Genomic DNA, 18,170 nt, shown 5'->3' on the forward strand with positions numbered 1-18,170 from the left:
GATAAATCTGGACCTCAGTATCAACTTTGGCAAATCCCATGTAATGGTGGTTGGACCCCATGTTAAGGCCAAAAAGCATGCCTTGTCTCTACACTGCAATGGCCACAAATTATCTAGAGTCTCTAGATTCCCTTATCTGGGTGTAGTGTTTGATGATCGCTCCACTTGGCTTCCCCAAATGTTGGAGAAAAAAAAGGTCTTGGCACGCTCCATATCCGCAGTCCTTGGTTTCTCACGCAAAATTGGGGTGAAGCCTATAGAGGCTGTCCTAAAAGTGTACACCGCTAAATGCATAGCCATTGCCATGTATGGCGCGGACCTGTGGGGTTTCATGCCCGCTAAATCTCTCCAAGTGATTGAAGATAACTTTTTGAAGTCCATTCTTTCTTTACCAAAATCCACAGCAAACTTCATTGTACATCAGGAATGCGGGGTGGATTTTCTGGAGGATCGAATTGCCATGGCTCCCCTCCTGAAATGGATATCTGTGTGGCTCAACCCAGAGCTTGATGTTAATCATGAAATCTTGAAGGATTGCCTTAAACTAGATCATTGGAACAAGATTCCCTGGCTAAAATATGTTGAACAATCTTGTGTTAAGCTGGGCAGGTCTGAGTTGTTCCACAATCCTTCTGCCCTCGTTAAGGCTGATCTGAAGTGGGCAAAGAATACCTTCTTGCTACATAGTGGAACGGACAGAGAAAGCAAGGAGTTGAAAAAACCTTCTGTCAGGTCGCATCAACTGATTGTTTCCTCAGATCACGAACCGGAACTTTACTTGAAAGCTGTAAATAACCCAAGCCACAGGTACCTTCTTACCAAGTTCCGCTTGAACAAGGTTCACTTGCTAATTTGTGGTCGCCCTGGCTGGACCAGGGACTCGGAACTGAGTATATGCAATTGTGACGGTTATTCAATTAAGGACACTGCCCATTTCCTGTTTTTTTGTACCCACTTTAAAACCATTAGGGAAAAATTCATTATTCCCCTGTTGAAGGGGAAAGGATTCAGGCAGGTTAAACCAGCGGTATTATATCTCCAGATGCTAACCAATATCTGGGAAATCTATAATGTGGCCAAGTTTTTAACTATTGCAATGAGAATGGGCAAAAAGATCAATTGGGTGTAGTACATGTACCAACCATTTTGTGATTTGTAAAACTGAACTTGGTTTGTTATTCTGTAACGTTTTTAATATTGCTGTATTACTAATTGTAACTTTTTTCTTAAATGATGTATTTTGATCTCTGGACCATTTTTTATATATGTCTGTACTTTTATGGTTTTGAAAATTCGAACCGAATAAAGTATTTCTTGACTGACTGACAACTTTGCTCCTCAGATCAAGAGTCAATCTCTAGGGTCGTGTGAAACAATAGACATGTATTTCACTCAGTCAGTCTAGTGCAGTTTACTTTCACGAGATGTAGAGAATAGAGAGACGGGCGTGTATCAATAAAGGGTTAACATTTATTGAACAGTCTTTCTTCTCGTACAAGAGAAATGTATTGCCACAATTGCAATAATTGTTATTATAAAAAGTACGTACAGTAAGATAAGTATTGCGAAATAGAACTGTAAAAGCATTGATATGGTTTCTTAGCCATACAATGGTTTAAAAGTAATAAAACATATATACAGTCATATATACATTAGGCTAACATACTCAACTGGTGCTTCTAACTAAGCCTACCCCAGTGTGCCTGACCTAAGCCTAACACGTGAAAGGGGAGTAAGTAAGTAGCTTTAAGTTAAGTTCGTTTTGCCAAGGTTTGTTTCAAGAATTCTCGTCTAAGGGTTTAGTCAACACCATACCTCTGAATAGAATGATGGAGGATTGGTATCTCCTTCAGGGGTCTCTCTCGATATCCCAGTCACCCGCGAGGGTAAACCGGAAGCGCCGGGACTGGATTTCTCTGCACGAGAAAGGCAGCGGCTTTCTTCAGCGCGTCGAGGAAGGAGGGGGGACAGCGTCCGCGGGCAGCTGGAATCTGCTGGATGTCTTCGCAGAGGGACGTCTGTTCAGCTCCTTAAGCGTACTGCACCATAGTTCACGCTGTAGCGGCGATAATGGTAATCAGCAGCTTCACCACCACAGGATAGCAGGCTGCAGCGACAGAGTGCTAGATTTACCAACACAGGGTCATGCAGGCAGCCAGCATCAGTAGCTCGCAGCTCACAACAGCTCCTAACCGGGCAACAGGCTCGCATTGCTTAGGCAACGTTGGTAATATTTATACCTGACAGGTGCCGGGTTTGACGCAAGTTTGCTGGACATAAGACGTCAATTAAAGATGTCACTAGGAAGTGATAGTTATCAGTTGCTCATTAGAGTTCCATTACTAATCAAAACATAGCAAGCGGGGATTTCCAGGTTTGCTAAGTTTTTATCTTGTTGAAGAACTCGGAGTGTTATCTAGGAATATCAGATAGTGACTACTGCTCTGTCATTGCACTAATTGGTCGCAAAGGAAGTGGCAGAGAGTCATGCTGGAATGTGGCTCTGTTCGTGTGAGGCCAGAGATGACTTTTCAGAAAATCGCACTTGAACGGTTATGCCAATATAGGGAATAAATGGATTTATAGCCGAATAGGGGCATAAGGTCACAGTATCGATCAGGAACCTAGATAAACACGCAACAAACCCGTCTTGTTGTGGCAGTGAATTTGGAAAAACCCAGAAGCCCAGTTGTGTAGATCAGAGTTGTTAGATTGCATGAATCGGAATAATTGCTTAGATTTCCCCTGGCTCAAATTCATCAAAAAGAGCTTTAAGTCTGGGCACTCCGGTTGTTTATCCCAATCCAGCTGTTCTATTCAGCATCCCCTCAATGAATATAGATATCTTTTTTTCCACATGCACAAAGGGCACAGCATGGGGATAGCTGGGAGTAGAGGGGAGTCATTTCCCTAGGTCCACTACCACGCTCACAATTTTACATACAGTTTATTACAGATGAAAGACAAGTTTTTATTCACAAGGTTCTGACTTCAAACTATATACTTCTTGGTAGCCTGTCCCACCAAAGGCACCTGGGTTTCATCTCTTCCCCCCCTTGTCACTGTAAAATCTAAGCTGAACAAAGCACTCTGCACTTTACTTTATTCTGCACATTTTACTTACACCAAAGAAGTCAATTCCTGCGTCCCATACTGTGTGCTCTGGATTTTCAGTCCCACACACCTGCCTTTTCTTACCTGCAGTGTCTGGGAAATAAACTGTTATTATTGCTGTTTTGAACTACATCTTCAGCTGTTTGAGATTACGATCTAAATAAGGAAATTGTTACTGCATTTTGCTGCTACTGAACTATTTAAAGAATCTTTGTGATTTTATTGAAGGTTTTATGTCCTATTTTTGTAACTGCTTTGCTCTTGACCGTTTAACTATTTAATCAGTCTGTATTTTTTTATGATGTGACTTTTATGGCTCGGTAGAGCTGAATAAAGAAATTTGACTGACTGACAGACTCATTGTTAGACTGCAGCTTAAAAAAGTAGCCAAAGGGGGCGGAATCTACTCTGACCTGTCATCAAACTTCTGGAATGTATTTCTCCCTGCAGCCATAAGAAGAATGGGATACAGAACAGGATAGAGGATGCCCTTTGGCTCTAATGGCTACCTCTGGCAAAACACTCTCTATGTAAGAGCTGTGGGCTGATTATGAGTTTGGAGGTGTGAGAGCGGACCGCCACGCCACCGCCCTGCTCCCCACCACCAAACTCATCCACAAACTGCCTACCAGATTACAAGTTATTTCGTAGTCTGGCGGGCGTTGCCTGTTAGAAAGGCACTGCAATGGGAGAGCCAAAGCACGTTCCTGCATGGTATGGACTGTGAAGTCCATGCTGTGCAGGAACTGAGCGGGCATGCAGACAGAGGGGTACATGGTGTGCCCCCTTGCACGCCTCTCCTACCCCAGAGGCAACAGGGGGCCCTGTAGTGCTCCCTTAGTTTCCTCACTGCCACAGATTTCATGGCAGGCTCACCCCCTTGAAAACTGTGGTTGTGAGGAAACTCATATTATGCTTGGAGGTGCCACAGCAGCACCACCAGCATATTGCTGGGCTAGACTGCCACGCCACCGCCGAGGGATCACGGATCGCAGGCAGTTGTGGTGGTCATGTAGTGAAGGGACCGCCACACTCATAATATGGTGGTTGGACTGCCGGTGCAGCGGTTGCCACCACTTCACCGCGGATTTGGCGGTCCGATGGACTGCCAAACTCATAATCAGGCCCTATGTCTTTGCCATAAAGTGGTTGATGAAGGGAGGTCGGTCTATCTTCAAAATATCTTCGCACATTATATGCCGGTCTGAAATTAGTCAGCTACATTTCTGGTGATTCCCAATATTCGGAAGGCAGGGAAGGGAGGTTGATTTTTTTTCTATTCAAATGGTGACCTGGTGGAATCTTCTGCGTATCCTTTCCCGTACCCAAGCCAATCATTGAACTTTTTGCAAACAACTGATTACTTGATTGGTCACTGGATAACTGAGTCTCACTCAAATTAGGGGCTGGCTTGGCTTTGTAGTTGTAAGATTTCTAAGGTATATTATTAATATTTATAATAATAATAATGATAATGCAATCATGCTAAGTGTCCAAAAACACTTAAATCCTTATTACGCGTTGCACAAAATAGCATTTCACCATGTGTTTCCATGGAAGGCAATTGCACGTGATTACAAGTTTTACTTGGTAAGAAATTCCTTCCCTGAACTTTCAGGTTAGATTCTGGACCCTATCATATCACTCCTGGTAATACCACTTGTGTTTCATATTACATTTTTATTTGGTTTTCAAAGAGAAAAAAACCAAATACAATCATGAAATGAGAAAAAAAAGAAAACCTCCTTCGTATAATTATCTTGGCATGGACATAGAGTGACACATTCACTGATAACAAAAACATACTGTAATGATCGTGGTATTAATTAATACACCGCAAAGCATAAAACATTGACAGGGGATACAAGGAAAAAGATTTAATACTTATCAAAGGACTTGATCATTGCACACTCAGCCAATAACATGATACATTGCAAGTTCACCTTAATTAATGAAACTATATTTATGACATAGCCCACACATTTCCCAAACCCCACAGCATAATCTGTAAAATTCGATGCAGTGGGAGTTTTAGGGCCATATGTATCATAGTTCCGTTTTGCGAATTCCAAATAGCGAATTTTAAGGAATCGCTATTTGGAATCGCAAAACAGTATGTATGTACAAAATCGCTGTTACATAGCGATTCCTTACCATTCCCAAATTGCGATTAGAAAATAGCTAATCGCAAATTACCCATTCATTTCTATGGGCCAGGAGGCCCATAGGAATGAAGGGGGAATGTGCGATTAGCAATTTGCTAATCGCAAATTAGGAATATTTTCAAGGGTGCAGGGGTGTCTGAAGAACACCCTGCTGCACCCCTGAAAATGACATATGGGGCATATGGCGCACATACATGCCCGAAGGGCATGTATGAGCGTCATATGGCACCTTTGTTTTTTTTTTAAAAAGCTTTTTTTAAATAATTCGCAACTTACCACCAACTAGAAGTTGGTGGCAATTTGCGAATCCTTAATGGCATTTTTGGAATATTTTTTCTTTGATACATTGTATTTAAGGAATCGCAAAATTTGCGATTCCTTAAGTGCAATCGCAAAATAAGGAATAGGAAATTTTGCGATTCCTTATTTTTCATCAAACATGTTACATACATACCATTTAGCTAATTAGCATTCGCAAAGGCCTTGGCGAATGCTAATTAGCTTGATACATATGGCCCTTAGTCATGATCGTCCTCCTCACACTGACGTGCTAATTGATATTGTATAATTATGCCCCAAAAACTTTTCGGCCTGTGACTAGGGGGTAACAGCTCAGTATATACATCAGATTGGGTGTTACAAAACAACATATCTTTTTCCCATTCTGCGACCGTAGTAACGGGTCCCCGCATCCACCGTATAGCTATTCTGCGTTTTGCCAGTAAGAGGCCCATGGCAATCAGTTTTTGCTAGCCTAACACCCTTACGGAGTGGTTTTGTGTATCCCAGCAATGCCATCAAGGGATCGGGAGTGAGTGTGAAACCCGTTATAGTGCTTAAAATATGCATCCAGTACGTAGCCACTGGGAGGCATTGCCAGGCCACATTGAGAAAATCAGCATCTGACAGATTACAGCGGTCACATCTATCAGTGTCAGGCAGCCTGTATCTAAATATTCGCTTTGGCGTGTAATGGACTCTGTGTAAAAACATGAAATGAACTAATCTATGTCGGCCTTTAAGGGAAATCTTTTGGGTAACTACTGAACAATAGTTGCAAATCACATCAGTGAGTGGGGTATCTAGCTCTGTCTGCCAAGCCAATCTGGCTTTGGCATATGAAGTATTAGTGGCAGTTTGTACCGAAGCGTAAAGATTCGAAACCAGTTTCGTGGGGGTTGTAGAGCGGACCATTAGTGACAGAGCTGGGATTTCCAAGGGTTCAAGAAAATCATCCCCCAGTAGAGCATGTAAAGAGTGGCGTAGTCTGAAAAAATGGAAGAGCAACAGTGAAGAAGGGGACTCAACATTCGCAACAACATCTTCCCAGGAGCGAGCCTTCCCTTCCTGAAAGAGATCACCCATGTTTGTAATACGCAGAGTGTCGAGTGAACTGAGAACACCACGCTCAGAACTAGGTTTAAGCCACTGACAACATTCCACCCGCAACAGAGGAGAATATAAATGAGGGCCAGCATGCATTCTCAATATGGTGTGCCAAGGATGAACCGTAGAGTTTACCGAGTCTAGCACACCGCAGCGCCTATCCGGGGGTTGGGTCAGTAATCGGGGCAGCTGGACCGGGAGCGCTGCTACGTTTTCTATCTGAAGGTGAGGGAGATCAGAGGGACCATGCGGCATATTATCAAGGCAGGGCGAAATGGAATTAGCACCGCTTTTGTGGCTGTTTTCGGCCGCAAAGCGGCGATAATTTCATCACCCTATTAGCAAGCTGTCGTAAACATCAGTTAGTGACAGCTTTTAGGTGATAGCGAGCGGTTTGGGGCCCGCTTTGCATGTCAGCGCTAATGACATGCAAAGTGGGCATACCCAACCAGTTAGCGACTAAAAGCAGTCGCTAACATCGCTATCGCCCATTAGCAAGGCAGGCGTAGCGGTAAAAAAATGTGCGCTAAGAGCGAATGTCGCTGAATACTAACACCTGCTCAGACCAGTTCTTAGCCTGTATATCCAATGGAAGGTGGATATTGAGGCTAAGACCCTATTAGCAATAATGCCTGAATATTGCTGGATTTCCAGCGATATTCACGCATTTCGCCGCTATCGCCGGATATTTTATCGATTTGGGGATAAACGTTGCTAATAGCACGTTATCTCCACGATAAAATCCGGCGATGCTAAGCTTCTTTAGCGATAAATATCGCTAGTTGTTGATAATATGCCCCCATGTAGCTAGGAGTATGCATGTGAGATCTGCTCAATGCGATAATATAACTCTAAGTTAGGTGCCCCCAGCCCAGATGCAGTTTAGGGCATAGTGAGGGTGTGAAAAGTGACTTGCGGTGTCTTAACCTTCCCAGGCTAGTTTGGTGAGCAAAGTTCGCAACTCGCGAAACGTGCTGTGGGACAACTATGGGTATATTAATAAATAAGAAAAGGAAACAAGGGAGGTCTACCATTTTCATCAGAGAGATTCTCCCAACCAATAAGAGGGGAAGCCTAATCCATCTGTCTATATCGTTACTCAGCTTGGCTATGGCCCCATAGTTAGCCCTGATCACCTAATCGGCGTCTGAATGAATATGTATTCCTAGGTAGCGGACCGGGTCTGCCGTCCACGGCAGTGGAAAATCTAGGGGAGTTGGCAATGTTGTTGGGGTGAGTGGATGTATTATAGATTTATCCCAATTTTATTTTAAGGCCCGATAGTCCACCAAAACGTATCACTTCACAAATTATTGGAGAAAGGTTAGTCTCCGGATCCCAAATGTTTAACAACATGTCATCTGCATAGGCAGAGACAATTAGATCATATTTGGGAAAGCGTAGCCCCCTGTGCCCATGGTACTTGTGTATTGTTCTCAGCAGGGGCTCTGCAGCGATAGCATTAAGCAGCAGGGACACGGGGCATCCTTGTCTAGGGCCACGAGATATGAAGATGGGAGAGAAAATCGTATCTGCCGTCCTGACTCTGGCTAGGGGAGAATTGTATAGGACCGAGACCAGTTGTATATAGATCTCTCCTACTCCTATTTGCCCGAGTACTGCCAGCATGTACTTACATTCAACCGAACGGAGCACTTTTTCAGCGTCAAGAAATACAGTTGCTGCCTTAACTTCCTCATGCTGGAAGGTGGCAAATATTGTTCTTAAATTATTTCATAGCGTGCGGCCCAGGATAAAGCTGGCTTGTTCTGGACCAATCTGCTGAGGGAGCAGCGAGGAGAAGCGATGAGCCAATATTTTAGCTAATATTTTAATATCAACATTAAATAAAGAGAGGGGACGATAAGAGGAACACTTTTGGGGATCTTTATTGGGCTTCAGTAGTGTAACAATCAAAGTCTCTCGCATAGTGAGGGGCATGATTCCGGCTTCACCCATCTCCTGAAAAAGGGTGCTCAAGTGGGGGACCAGAATGTCGATAAAAATTTGGTAAAAAGTAACCGTATGGCCGTCCATCCCCGGAGCACTGCCCCCCCCTCCCCCCCCCCATCAAGCCTAGGGCTAGGAGGATCTCTGCTAGTTCCAAGGGGCGCATTAAAAATTCTCTATGGTCATTCTTCAGCCACGGTAGTTCAATGTATTCTAGGTAATGCAAAATATCACTATCTGAGGGGCTAACCTTAGAATCATGGAGCTCCTGGTAATAATTACGAAAGCAACCGTTGATATCTACCTGATCTGTGACAAGAGTGCCATCTTCATCTAATAGTTGGTATATGTTAGCAGACTCCACCCTGCGGCAGGCCAGGGCAGCAAGGACCGAACCCGGCCTGTCATCCTCTCCGTAGACCCTAGCTGTGGCATACTTTCCCATATATTGTACTTCACTATCAGCAATGCTGTGATATTCTTCCAGGGTATCTTTCAATTGTACCCGTACTGCAGCAGTGTTATTCTCCACTAGGTCAACTTCTAAGCTTGCAGCTGGGATTCTAGTAAGGTCAGTCTGTCTCTTATTGATCTGAGTACCCAAGATGCTTTTTCATGGCCACCCCGCGTATAAATTCCTTAAACGCCTCCCACACTGTTGCAAACTTTTCCACAGACCCAACATTATTGTGGAAACATTTGTTAGTGGTATCTTGTAGTTCAGATTTAAAAACTGTGTCTAACGAGGAATATGGCTGGAATCTCCACAGGAAAGGGGAAGGGCGACAGGACAGCACATTAAGTTCCAATAATATAGGGGAGTGATCAGAAAAAGAGCGGGTTAAAATCAAACAGTTCTGCACCTTAGGTATCAGTGATGCAGATATAAACCAGTAATCAATATGGGTGTGAATATTGTGGAAGGCAGAGTAATGGGTATACCCCCCTTGCACAGGCCATCTATCTCTACATACATCCAGCATTTGTAACTGTAAAGTAATGTCCTCTCATGCCCTGGCAGCAGCTGACGGAGGTCTAGGGGCCCCTTTCGAACGGTCCAGTGCTGAGTCCAGACCGCAATTAAAATCCCCACCCCAGAGTATCAGCAACGTACCAAAGCCCTTAGCAAGTGTAAACAAGGATTGGTAAAACTGTGGGTCATCGTAGTTAGGCCCGTAAGAGTTAACAATGAGAAAATCCATTGCACTGCTATGACATTTAGTTATGGTATATCTGCCTGCTCGGTCTGTGACACACTTTTCCACCCGAAGCCCCAGCTTCGGATTGACCCATGTCAATACTCCTCTAGTGTGCGAGGTGAACCCCGCAGCATTGGATAGGCTCGCCAGTGTCTTGCTTGCTAGTAAGGTGGACCCCTGTTGTAGATGAGTCTCCTGTAGTAATGCAAGGTCGATTTCCTTCCTTCTTAGATATGCCCAAATATTGTGCAGTTTCCTATGCTCATTCAATCCCCTGACATTCCATGTCAGGAGTCTAAGAGTCTAATAGGACCCTGCTCTATCTGATGTCTCGGCATTCAATGTGCTGAAGCATGAGCAGGGAAGCAGCTATTTATGATACTATATTTATCCTTATACACCTGTAAATTGTGCCCACCATGTTCCATACCAAAAGCAAGAAAATGCAACATCACAATCCCATACCCTCCCCCACCCACACCTTGCAATCCCCAACTACACAAAGTTGATTATCAAACCCTCCCTTGCCCAAAAGTAACATAAAAGAACTAACAGTAAAACAGCCAAAAAATACCACAACACCTGATGATCATTGTGTTAGAGTGCGCGTAACGCTTTGGGGCAGAGGTTACCCGGCTGTCACACGCTTATTACTGCCCACACGAGACCACCTGATCTGTAATGAGAACACTTCAGATGTAATTATTCAGTGGTGACCACCACAGCACTAATGGATGACCTAGGCACCCGTACATCAATAACCCATAATAGGTGATACCTATTGCGTTATATGCAGGCACAATATTCTTACCGACTATGTAACAGGCCTGCAGAGCCAAGGAACAAAAGGGGAATTGAGACGAGCGCACTACTAATTAAGATACCAAGCCCCGACATCACTGCCTCGCCATTAGTCATTGTCCTCCAGACCTCCGGCCTCAGCACCAGTATGTGCATTGTCGTTATGTGCTTTACCAGAGGAAGCCAACTTGCCGCAGTCCTTTAAGGCCTTCTGAAGAGTGCGAGAATCTGTGAAAATCTGTTGCCTGCCATCAAAGCGGACTCTCAATCGCGCAGGATAAAACAGTGCATACTCAATGTTCTGTTCACGTAGTTTACGCTTCATAGGTACAAACTGTCTCCTGGCCTCCTGGACCTTTAGTGTAAAGTCAGGGAACAGGGACAGGGTGGACCCCTAATATTGTAATGGACCAAGGACTCTAGCTTTCCGGAGTGTGGCGTCTCTATCCCGGTAGTGCAAGAGTTTTGCAATGATAGAACGTGGAGGAGCTCCAGGTCGCGGACTTGGACCCAACGAGCGGTGCGCACGCTCCACGACAAACATGGGAGAGATCACCTCGCCCCCCAGCAACGTAGTGAGCAGTTTCTCTACTAAAGTTTCCATGTTCCTTGTCTCAGTGGTTTCGGGAAGGTCCGTAATACGCAGGTTACAGCGTCTAGACCTAGCCTCCAAATCCTCAGTCCTGTTCTGAAGGGCTACAAGTGCTTTTTCCATTTGTTATTGAGCATTATGGGTTTCTGATTGAGCCTCCTCCGACACTGTGATGCGCCTTTTGTCCATGTCCAGGTACTCTGCATGGTTATCCACACGCTCAGACATCCTGTTCATTCTATAAGCCAGAGTGTCAGTTTTGGCATCGAGCGTGGTCAAGCCATGCTGCGTTGATGCTATAATAGTTTTAATATCACCTAATGTGTCCTCTGCTGGGCGGGCGGTGTCCGACAACGCTGATTCTGCTGCATCCTCCATGCGTTTGGACTTACGGTGCTCGAAATTAATTTTGGGTTGGGTCTTGTCAGGTTTGCACATTGTGACTAGTGTGGCTGTCAAGCCCTGCAGCGTCAGAGTGCCCAATATGATGGTATCTCACCCCAGTGGGTTCTGTGTGTAATACGCCCAGACGCAGCAACAGGAGCCTCCCAGGGAAAGCTCTCAAATTAGACTGTCCTTGGTCGGTGCACAGCCCCTGGGCCCTACCAGTGCTTCCCTACAGTGCATCAAGGAGCCCACACTACTAAATTAATAGGCTATGGGGACCAAGAAGGCCGGAACCATGGTGCGCCAGAAAGGATCAGCAACGCGGGGCAGGTCAGCCTAGTAGTCCGCACCCTCAGCGGCGCAAGCGGCTCTGCACAGTGGGGATTGAATAGCGCTGCAGTGGTCCACAGACAGCAGCAGGAAAGCTTACGCCGTCGCGCTCCTACTATAATTAGGCCCAGAGGCGGATTGGCAATGCGGGCATTCGGGCATGGGCCCAAGGGCCGGTGTCTCCGTGCCCTCTGTGAGCCGTTTTTTTTTCTCCCCTTTCCCAGCCGCACAGTGAAGCTGCATTCATTTGTCATTTCTCGGTCTCTGTCTCCGTGCTCTCTGTGGACTAGGAAAGGGGAGAAACAAAAACAGGCCCACAGAGAAATGAATGCAGCTTCACTGTGCGGCCACAGAGATTATCCTCCGTGGCCTCTCCTTCACCTGCATAGCAATCACGCTGAGGGTGACTGGGGAGGGGGTGATTGTTTGCAAAAATCGGCCTCCCTGGGGGCCAGGTGTTGCTCAGGCCTTTGAGCCATTTTCACCTCGGCCGCCCAGGGGCCCACGCAGCACATAAACAGTGTTAGTTTTAATACCTCGCCCACAGCCCTTCCCATTCAGGGCATAGTGGGCGAGGAAGAATGGGTCTCGCTGTGGGGGCCAGGTGATCTTTGCAACTTGCACCATCTTCACCTCAGCCTCCCCCTGCCTACTGTGGATGACCCAGCAGCTGTGTTTTGTGCTCCCCTGCCAGGGCATTGCCCTGCGGTCTGGAGGGCTGGGGAGGGCTGATTAATTTACTAATTGCAGGGGCCTTACTGCTGTGCATGTGCTCCTGAGCTTAAGGTCTGGGGAGGGCTGAGTAGGTTAGTAATAGCAGGGGCTTCCAGCTTATTAGGTGCTCCTTCACTGGAGGGCTCGAATAATTTTGTGACAGAAAGGGGCCTTGCTGTTTTTTTTTAGTTGCTCAGCATGTAGGCCATTGTCACCTTGACCCTGTGTCCTGTGCAAGAAGAGTATCCTCTCACTTTCATTCCTTGTCTGTGCCAAACATCTTAAGGATTTTGGGGGCCCTGGGCCAAACATATTTTTGGGCCCCTGTTCGGAACAGATTTGAATTTACAATCCAATTTCTGCTCTTTGATGCCCTCTTTCAGCTGGTCACTACCATACTTGTCCAAATTCTTAATGTATTTACATCTAATATTCAAGGACATTGACGTGTGTTTTCAATATTACAACACAGTAGCAGCTCACTAAAATGAATGAAAATAATCTCAGTGACATCCTCCCATTTCTCATATGTGATGGCCTGTTTGATCTCAAAGACACTTTTTATGGATGTTGCATGAAACATAAACACATTTTCTGCAAAATCTCTGTGATAGGTTCTTACTCATTGCCCATATTAAAAATAAATTTGAAAAATTGTATTTAAAACAATCTGTTGGTCATTACGGCAAGATTCTCTGCAGATTAGAGCTGGCTCTATCAGGGGGCTCCCTGAAACGCTGGGGCCCTGGGCCAGAGCCCACATTGCCCATGGCTTAAAACGTCTCTGGTCTGTGCATAGGCATATGTGGCCTGACGCCAGAGTTGCAGAGATCAGGATTCAAGTTTGAGTCCCAGCGTCTGCTCAACAACCTGTAATTCTGGGCAGATCACTTCATCGCCCAGGCCCTTAAATAAAAAATCGGATCATGTGAACTGTGTTTTTGTATATGGACATCACCTGCTGGTTGTGAAATACATTTATGACTAGATTGTACAGATACATTTTCCAGCATTCTTTACACCCCAGACTGCCTTTTCCTCGTTTGTGAATTCTTACTTTTGTTATTACATGTTCTATTCCCAGAGATTCCAGTCTTACCCTTTCTCCTTGACTTTGTGCTAGATTTCGGATTTATGTGATAATTAGAGTCTAGGACATAACTGGTTGGGAAAGAGTATCTAACGGCATTGTGCAGGGCGTTAAGACAGCAAGTAAGTATTCAGTTATCAAAACTGCAGTGCTCCTAGTCTTTACCAATGTTACTTGCTCTGTAAGGTTTAAAAGGCTTAATTTACAAAACATTTCTCCACAAATTAGACCTCAAAGAGTTACCAAATGGTGTTCCATGAAAGGGCCCGCCCCTTGAATGTGTGCCACGCCCCTTAATTGTGGGCCACGCCCCTTGAATGTGGGCCACTTTTTTCGTCAGTGCCCGGCCAAATTGTGATCCCAATCCGACCCTGATTAGGCCATGCTGGTGAGGGAGATCAGCCCGGGAGGGCGCGATGGGCCGCGGCATCCAGCAGCACGCAAGGATGAATATCAGCAACCCAGCACTCGAGCGGGCCGAGCAGCCAACAACCCATCCGCCGCCCGCTCTCGGGGACCACAGTGCTCCTCCTTGCCTGAAGTAAATGAAGCCAAGTGGAGCAGGGAACCTATGCTGGACTGCAGCACATCCCCGTCCGGACCTCAGCTGCAGTTTACGCCACTGCGCTTGTACACGAGACGCGGCAACTATTTAGGGTGCGTCACTGGGCCGCGGCTCACAGGCCCGATGACCGGATTACGGCTCTGCCTTCGTCGTGCGGCCTCAAAATTGTTGCTCCAGGATCACCACAACTTGGACGACACTCGCCCCGAGCTTTTGACGATAGGACCACCACATCTGGAGCAGCAGCTTCTCAACGGATAGTGGCCATCTTGATGCCAGGCAAGCTCCTCCCTCTTCCACTTGTTTTTCATGTCATATATTCCACCAGCTAATTGCAGGTGGAATATGTGACTGTAAAAAGGACTAGAAATCAGGAAAAACAAATGATAAACTTCCCAGTACTTCTTGGTGCTGCACTTTACTCCCCATTCTGGGGCAAAATGTATTACTGCCTGGTAATGGGAAGGTAATACCACCAAATTCAATACTATCACTTAAATTGTACAGTGCTAACCACAATTACAGGACACGAGTCCAGTTCAGTGTTTTATGCACTATTAAAATCACTTAGCAAATAACCTTCCCAATTTTATATCTATGGCCTAAAAGTTTACATGTGTGCAATATTTCAATCGTTCTTTCAGGATTGTATTTGTTGCTTCACACCACAGAACCAGGTTTTAATTGTTTGCCTTTTTCAGTGCAGACTGGATAATAGATTCTCAGGGAGGTACTCACATCGCACTTTCTTCAGTAGAGAATTTTCCTGCCGCCCCCACGGGGCATAAAAGCCGACAGTGACTGGAGTGGACACGTAATACAAGGCCTTCGCCAAGGCCAGGCAATAAACATCATCTTCTGTTTGAAAGCCTGAAAAAAACACAAATTCAATTGAATGTCTAAAACACATAAATCCCTAAATATCAATCTTGTTTTCAAAAAGAACTACAGGCCAGATGCACAAAACATTTTTGGGTCGCAAATGACCCAATTTTCACAATTGAGCAATTTGCGATCCAAAAAATGCATTTTCAAAAATACAAAATGCAAAATGTGACCTGCATTTGCAATTTTGTATTTGGAAGGAGCGTGTTTAGGCACCCTTTCCAAATGCCGAATTGGTATGGTATGTCTTACTGTTGTGAGACCAAATTCCGGTCGCAAACAGAAATACTTTACCACTCTTTTAAAAGTAGGGGCAACACATTTGCGAGAATATTGAAAAAAAATGAAACTTCGAAGTTTCATCTTTTTCTTTTTAAATGCATCCTGTTTTAATTTAAGAAAATGGACTGCATTAAAAAAAATGTTGCTTAAATAAAAAGCAATCACAGACATGGTGGTCTGCTGTGCCTCAGCAGGCTACCATCACTTAGACGGCTGCGATTCCTAACGGGTTGCATATTGTGACCTACCTCATTAATATTCTTGAGGTAGGTCGATTTACAACCAACTAGAAATCACAAATCAAGAAGTAAGCATTTCACTCATTTAGACTACCGATTACAAAATAATCATTTGGAACAAAACAAGCATTGGAAATGCAATAGGTCTCGCACCATTAGAGTTAGTGCTTTTAGAATTGTTTATGGGTTTTTTTGGTAAATGTTTAGCATTTTTGTTTCCTGTAGCCAATGCTAAAGAATTACAAATAAAAAAAGCCATAAACATTTCTAAAAGCTCTAACTGAAATGGTCTGAGACCTATTGCACTGTGTGAGGGTGAGGTGTTGAGGGTGAGTGAGGGTGAGCGTGAGGGTGAGTGAGGGTGAGGTGTTGAGGGTGAGTGAGGGTGAGTGAGGGTGAGTGAGAGTGAGGGTGAGTGAGAGTGAGGGTGAGTGAGAGTGAGGGTGAGTGAGAGTGAGGGTGAGTGAGGGTGAGGGTGAGTGAGGGTGAGGGTGAGTGAGGGTGAGGGTGAGGCGTTGAGGGTGAGGTGTTGAGGGTGAGTGAGGGTGAGGGCGAGTGAGGTGTTGAGGGTGAGTGAGGGTGAGGGTGAGTTAGGGTGAGGTGTTGAGGGTGAGTGAGGGTGAGGGGGAGTAGTTGAGGCTGAGTGAGGGTGAGTGAGAGTGAGGGTGAGTGAGGGTGAGGGTGAGTTGCGACTCTGGAATCTTTAGTCGTTATAAAAGGCCCTGCATTATCATGCACGCATATAAAACACTTCTCGTCTCAACAACGGTGCCTACAGAAACAGCATCGAAAGCAGAGCACAGCTACACCTCCCCTACAGATGAAAAACATATGCATATTAAGCCAATTGTTATTACCTTCTTGAAATGGTCTCACTCGTAATGAAGGGAGAAGCGCAAAGCACATTTTGGACACAAGGAATGTAGCTTTAGTTTTCTGTAAGTGACTGCAAACAGAGGGTGAAAAAAAAGCAGGCGTTGTTTGCTCTGGCCTCATGGGTAATGTGTACAGTGTGCGTGTCATGTTTCCCGAGCTGGGAATGTTAAAACATTTCACGAGTACAGCAAGTCTCAGGATGTCTGCCGCTTGTGCAAGAAGTGGTTGAATTTAAGGATACCTTAGCTTAATACACCGGCTCACTTGACCCGAATGATGGTTTATCCCAGATTTCCACCTCAGCTTCACTGCTGTTGCTAAACTTTCCCGACATAAACACGAAGTAGATTACAATTGAGAGAATTACCATTTGTTGACATGGGAGTGAACTTTTCATTTGAGACTTCTGATGAGACTTCGTTTTTAAAATAATAATACTTTACAGTACTATATACGCTGTGCCCAACAAATGGTGCAAGAGTTTTTTGATGACTTAAAAAGAAGGCGTATCAGCGTTCTGAAACAAAGCATGCATAGTCTCGGAACTTGCCAATATTAAGGCACATGAGGTCTGCACTCACGACTCTCTAAGAATTCGATGAAAAGTCCATTGGCAGAGTACCCTTTATGAACATGCGAGAATGGAGTGAGAGGAAAAATACATTGAGTGGAAAAGACGACAGAAAGCAAGGACTGGGCGAGAAGGGAGGGGGGAATGCCAGTAGGAAGGGAGGGGGTGACAAATGGTCAGCATTTGGAGGCTGCTTTGATGTTCTCAGAGGCCATGCGGCTCACGGAGAAGATCAAAGCGGCAGAGAGGAGGGGCTGGGGAGAGAACGGGCACAGTGAGGTGAGAGGACAGAGGGAGCCAGAGATTGGGAGGAAGGATGCCGAGGGAGGCGGGGCTGGCAGAGTGAAGCCAGAGTGGGTGCACACGCATCTATGCATCTTCCAGGGGTGTGCCTGGAAGTATGTATTCATGCGTCCACCTTGTATGAATGGATGGATAAGGGCGAAGGTTGAATATGTGCTGAGGGGTGAGCATGCAGCTGGTGAACGTGTGCAGCTGTGTGCAGTTTGTGGGCGAGTGTGCGCCTTTGTACGCGTGTGTGCTGAGATTCTGATGGTGTTGGGTACTGCTTGCAATTTCCGCATTTCTTACGCCGTCATCCAACAGTATATACATATTCGTAATGTTGTGTTTAAAGGATTTAGAAACGGGAATTAAAAGAGTCAAAAAGCATACAAAATGCTAAAGATAAGAACGACAATGCTCGACAAGTAACTAATCTCGGAGATCTGCTGCTTCTAGCTGGTCAGGCGAGGGAGGAGTTTATTTTTCGAAGACGACCGAAGATCAGGGGTCGCGTATTCCGGAGATTACTGCCAATTATACACCTGCCTATTTCCCGAAGATTACGAAGAGCAGAGGGTTGCACATATTATATGTAATACCAAATATTACTTAAAACCCACTGACTTTCTCTTCTATGCGGTGGCTCGTGCCACTCTCTATAACAGAGGGATGCCGATTGTTTTAGGAGAAGCACACGGAGCGGTGTGGGTGGGCTGTGGGCATGAAGCTGTCCCCTGTA

At 45.3% G+C, this 18,170-nt stretch overlaps 1 protein-coding gene across 1 annotated transcript in view; it reads right to left on the reverse strand.

Annotated features, from left to right (window-relative positions):
- Positions 1-18,170, reverse strand: part of LOC147692145 (NTPase KAP family P-loop domain-containing protein 1-like) — a 273,140-nt gene that overhangs the window by 109,652 nt on the left and 145,318 nt on the right. The window contains exon 3 of the mRNA XM_086938444.1: positions 15,032-15,163. Within this exon, the coding sequence (XP_086794570.1) occupies positions 15,032-15,163 (132 nt within the window). The remainder of the gene's footprint in view (positions 1-15,031; positions 15,164-18,170) is intronic.

This window comes from Lissotriton vulgaris, chromosome 9, assembly GCF_964263255.1.
Source record: "Lissotriton vulgaris chromosome 9, aLisVul1.2, whole genome shotgun sequence".
Lineage (NCBI taxonomy): Eukaryota > Metazoa > Chordata > Amphibia > Caudata > Salamandridae > Lissotriton > Lissotriton vulgaris.